The following is a 6,000-nucleotide window of genomic DNA, read 5'->3' as shown; positions in this document are numbered from 1 at the left end:
CCCAATTTCTGGGTGACTGGCCTGACGTCATGTTACAGCCCTTGCCCAATATTCCAAGTGAGTGGCCTGAAGTCATGTTACAGACCTTGCCCAATATTCCGAGTGAGTGGCCTGTCGTCATGTTACAACCCTTGCCATATATTCCGGGTGAGTGGCCTGCCGTCATGTCACAGCCCTTTCCCAATATGTCTCGTGAGTGTCCTGACGTCATGTTAACGCCCTTGCCCAATATGTCGAGTGAGTGTCCTGACGTCATGTTACAGCCCTTGTCCAATATGCCGAGTGATTGTGCTGACGTCATGGTAACAGCCGTTCACCACTTTCCGATTAAGAGAGCCGTCAAGACATGCATTTTAGAAAAACATATTTGTATGTATAACCATCTTCAGAACTATTAAAATGGTTCATATAGATTATTGACTGATGCGAATTCGAATCGTTTACATGATTCAAACAAAATTCAAAATAAACAATTTACATGTTGTTTGTTTAATTGGCAATTATGTAGAATTCCTCACATAAACATGTTACACAAAACAGAATTTGAATAAGGGCGTACAAGAATTGTCAACGTATACACGACTTATACGATGTCCTATGCATTTACAACTACACAGGACCCATAATTTTAAACAGTTAAATATGTTAGAAAAATTGAAAGGGATCAATTTAAACGTTTTTGGGAAAGGAACACATAGCGCAATTAAGAAACTGAAATGGCGTCGCGTAAAGGTCAAATGCATTAAATCATAAACTTAAACAGAACAAAAAGCTCACTTGTATAATAATGAAACGCAACACACATTGGGCAATATATACAATACAATGTCGGCAGGTTTGAGCAAGATATGGACGCATGATGGAATACACACGTCACTTAAAGAAAGTAAACACAACACAGTCATTAGCCTTTAGAACATTATTAGCAGATGTCCCCCATTTCGCCTGTACTTCGAAAATCAAATACATGTACATTTTAAAACATTAAACCGATAGGTCTTAATTTGTTTTATTTTGGTGTTTGAAATTATATTTGTCCATTGTGATGGCAGTATCTTTCGAGTATAACATGAAGTGATTTTCGTAAATCAACAGTGAATTGGTCGATTTTAACAGAGGCTGGATCAGTAGACAGAATATAATATCATACACTAAGCTGGTAAAAGTATTATAAGTATGCATTTACCAAATAAATGCGCCGTGTCTCTCCTACATTACTGGTCAATTTATTTTGGTAAATGCATTTTAAATTACCTGCACCATTACATGATACATTTTGTGTGTATATGATAATTATCAATTTATCAAAATAAACAACATACATCTCATATATGTTGAAACAAATGTTAATCTGTATCGCTTTTATTCTCGAATATACCAATAACATATAGAGAGCAATTACATTGTCTTGGTTAAATTGTCATCTAAACACAAACTACTGCATCCAGGCATTTCAGATATCTATTTGGTGGCTTTCTTCACCGAAATTCTGAACGCTCCGAGTGAGGCAAATGTTTGCGTCGGCGATTTAGTAGGGGACCTTGGTGGGGATTTTGTAGGTGATGTTGGGGTCCTTTTCTTTAACTCCGTCCGGCGTTTAGGTGATATTGGTTTTTCACTGGTGGTTGACTGGACGTCACCAATTGGTTTATATGTCTCGTCGGCGGCAGGTATGTCGTCGGGAATGTCTACAGTTGCTACTTTTTCTCTGGAAATATTCGCTGGGCTATCGCCGTCCGGAGTTGACCCTCTTTTTCTAAATTTTTCATCGGCTCGCTTTTTAAATTTGGTTGTTTCGTTTGATATGTTAGTTTTAATACCAGTAAACGCTTTGTCAGTCTTATGTTTGAACTTGGAAGTTTCATCAGTAATATTTGTTCTTAGGTTAGTGAGACGTGCATCTGTCTTCTGCCTTAACCTACTGGTTTCATCTTTGATATTGTGTTTCATATCTGATACCTTTTCCCGCGCATTTTTGCTAGCTTGGTTTACCTTATCACCTATCTTTCTTTTTGCCTCGCCCATTTTCTTCTTAGCCCTTTTGGACATACTGTGGAAAAACTCGACCGCGACATTGATACACATAGAAACCAATGACAGACCGACAAACATGTATATCGATGAGATAATAAAAAACTTCTGATGTGCAGGTAAAACATCACCGAAGCCAATGGTTGAAAGGGACACAAATACAAAATAAAACGACTCTATAAATGTCCAGTCCTCCCATATGGTGTACATTGTCGCTCCCAGCATGATGTACACAAACAGGATACCGATCGCAATACTGATTGGAAGGTTAAACTCATCGTCCACCTCGTACCCATTTACCACCTTGGAACTACTGCGACTGCGCTGCCCTGCCTCGGCCGCGGCCGCCTCGTCGTCAAGGCTATTGAGGCTCTTTGCCTCCAGGCTATCCGCCTCTCCTGCTTCAACGTGCGCCTGTTCTACGAGGGCAGGTGCGCTGGAGCTTCTTTTCTTCTTTAAGTCCGACTTCGTAACCTGATTGTACACAAGTAGTTGGGAAAAGATGTTTTTTTATAAAATACAGTTTATACGATACTAGGAGAAGTGTGAAATTGCGTTCATTTAATTCAATGCTATGAATGTTTTAATAAACACAACTAAAATAGAAAGAAAGCAAATAGAGCTACCTGATATTTATGCTGCAGCGAAGAACGAACCTTCCGGAAGTAGCCGGTGTAGTAGTACCTCCTTACGAAGGCCCACAGGTACTTAAGACCCCTGGTGAACACTTTCCCTAGTTCCGCCAGCAGCAAAAGCGCTAGGGGGATCCCAACACTCGCATACACGATTGTCAACACACGCCCGATACCTGTTACGGGATAGATGTTCCCGTAACCTGGAAAACAGTAATATAACTGTACAATGTAACGAACTTACATATAACCTGTGTAAATATTAAAGGGTTGCAGGGCATACATCGTAGAACATGATCATCAGCACACACAAAACCACCCAGTAAAAGCTGGGTAGAAGTTTATGTAACCCGAAAATGTAACTATGTGATCAATACCAATCACATTAACCTTGCTCATCGGGTTAATGTATGTCTAGTAGATCTTAACCGAAAGTGTGACAATGTGATCAATACCAGCGCAGCTGAACTAACCGATCTGAAAGACGTGTACGTAGCATGAAAATGGTCCGCCAAAAGTTCAAGACAAACACGACTATTTTTTCATGTTCACGAGCAATGCTCAAACCTTAAAGGCATTGTATTTCAAATAGAAGTAGTGTTCATTAGCAAGTTTTTATTTAGTCCACTCATTTAATGTATAATATGCTGAACACACTTCAAATGGTATTCATCTGAGGCAAAACTGATGCGTCCGTCTCAAAATAATTTATATTCTTATAACATTTTCAAACAAACTTATACCCCCCCTCAGATAGTTTGGTAAAACAGAAAGATAGATCAAGTATTTTAAATTAAATAAAGTGAAATAAAAACACACACAACTAACGGACTTAACGAATTCGGCCATGTTTGGGAAACATTTGTGTTTTGTGTGCCAAACAGAATATCAAGCACCATTCATCTTTCAATACTCATGGAAATATTCCAGCAAGTCATACGATTGTTTCTTCTATTTTTAATGATAGTATTATTCGAAAAAAACAGTTATTTTTCATTGTTAATAAAAAGGAAAACGTAATATTTCTTCTCACGCAACACCTTCGGCACTTAGTATTTAAAAATGAAATGATGTCAATACCAATTACAATTAACAGTTATGACATCATAAAACCGGGTATGAGTCAAAATTTAAGATTTTGTTAAAAGTATAGTATTAATTTTGCATTTCTTACTGGATATTATCGCAGTATTCATTATAATAATAAACGGAATTAAAATGATCGGATATATATTTTGATTCTATTCTTCAAGGTACTACATTTCTGCAGTGAATATAGCGCGGGAAACAACATTGCTTTGTCAGTTTGTGGTATTCGGCTCGCCATCAGCGCAGGTAAAACAGAAGGTCTTTTTTTGTTATTTATCTGAGGAAAAACAACATATGATAAAAAGGATCTGACATTCCTCATCGTATAATACACAATTTCTGTAAATAGGTTAGCAATCACTCCAAATACTCGCTTACTAACTATATTTCAACAATTCAACAACTCGTTGAAAAAAAATATGTAAAATATGTTAACAGTTTTACATAGATATTAAGTACAAGGGGCATCATGTATTTCATCATTAATGACGCTCGCTTTTATTTATTAGTGATTCTTATTTTAAATACATAATTATTACACCAAATGCCAAGACAAATTTAGGTAGACACATTCTTTGAAAAACAAAAGGTGCGCAGAGGTGACTTCAAACTTATATTTGTATTTTTATTTCTTCAAAAATATATATTCAATAATGAAAAACACCTTTGAAAAACACCAGAATTCTCACGCTTAAACATGAATTCAACTGTGTTTAAACCATTACGCCTCTTCTAACAAAAAAACATCATGTTAAGGGCTGCTCAAACAGTCTCACATTAGTAATTAAAAAGGTATTTCTTTAAAAGTCTGAACAAACGTAAAGCAGTCCTGTATCACATAGGATGAGTTTGAACAGGGCTAAATTATCGTTGTTATCACTGTCCAGATATTACTTAAGTTTAAGACTTTTTAGTCGTAGAAAACTTGTAGACCGTGGTTAAAAATTACAGTCAATCTGGTAACAGGTAAACATGTTATTTGTTTAGGCCAAACTGAAGGTGTTTCATTGTTTAAGTCGACATCTTATCAATATGTAAAGCTGGAAGAAAAAAAAACAGACTTATGTTTCAACGCAATCTCGCTCAATGCCTGCACATTTTATGGGAAAACAGTGCAGATATATTATTTGGAAAGTACTGGTTTTAAAATGTCCTGAGTGTTTGAAAAAGCTATGTGTATAACACTTGTGCTTTCATGTGCAAAAAGCTGTGCATGCCACGTTTCTATAATATGAGCAAATTTCTGAAACGATATAAAAAAAAGTAAAAGGGAGAAGTGTTATAATTTTAGGATTGATTGCATTTGTTCTTGGGCTTATGCTGTATGTACGCAGTACGGCACACGAAAAGTCAATACAGTAGTAGTAATGTAATGATAACTTACAATATTTCGAATCAATGTTTGATAAACAATTCGTTAATGTCATGATCATTTTTGCGAATTACGAACATGGTGAAAAGAAGACAAGATAGCACAACTCTTATGCGATCTAAAAATTGAAATACAAAGAATACAATACCACCAACTCTACCATTTATAATTTTGGTGAATGTTTTTACTTAGCTGTGTATAATGGAATTACCAGAACAGATCGCATTATATTTCAACTCATGCTATACCCTTTTTATAATTGTCCGAGACTTACACAACTAAAAAAGTTATTTCCCAAGTAAGGTTCCTTAAATCGTATTTATAGTGAATGTGTTATTCATAAAAAAACATGAAAATATATCGTATTCCATAAAAAGTTCAAAAATAAATTATATGTATAATATATAATAAGTGGGACTCTTGTTATACAAAGCATGCATGTTTAAATCTAGCTTTATGGAAAATACTTCGATAGGCATTGAAGAGTTCTTGAAAACTGCATTAGAAACCCATTTGTACAAATACTGTAGTAATAAATTTTGTCTGTACATAGAGTACAGCAAATGAAAAGGCATTTATTACCTTACGAATCATAACAACGCTAATGCCTTTCAAAATGTTCATATTAGTAGACAATACATGTATACAGACATGTATTTGACAGGTTAATTAATATCATGGTTTAGTATAGGAAAATTTTATCTGAGTCTTTCATGTATTAGTTTTTAAGAAATAAGGAGGGAGAGAAGGCTTGTGCTTTTTATCTAATATCATTTTTGTTAAACAAAGGCCATCATTCGATAGTATTATACGGATATAACACATAAAATATTGATAAAAAATAAAAAGATAAAAAACAAATTTACATAATTCGAT

General features: G+C 35.3%; 1 protein-coding gene across 1 annotated transcript in view; it reads right to left on the bottom strand.

Annotated features, from left to right (window-relative positions):
* Positions 1–492: 492 nt before the first annotated feature.
* Positions 493–6,000, bottom strand: part of LOC128211104 (TWiK family of potassium channels protein 18-like) — a 41,829-nt gene continuing 36,321 nt past the window's right edge. The window contains exons 3-4 of the mRNA XM_052915521.1: positions 2,658–2,866; positions 493–2,505 (exon numbers count right to left, since the gene is read on the bottom strand). Coding sequence (XP_052771481.1) covers positions 1,462–2,505; positions 2,658–2,866 — 1,253 coding nt within the window. The 3' untranslated portion in view covers positions 493–1,461. The remainder of the gene's footprint in view (positions 2,506–2,657; positions 2,867–6,000) is intronic.

The sequence above is a fragment of the Mya arenaria genome, chromosome 12 (assembly GCF_026914265.1).
Source record: "Mya arenaria isolate MELC-2E11 chromosome 12, ASM2691426v1".
NCBI lineage: Eukaryota > Metazoa > Mollusca > Bivalvia > Myida > Myidae > Mya > Mya arenaria.
This window is presented reverse-complemented; position numbering and strand designations above follow the sequence as displayed.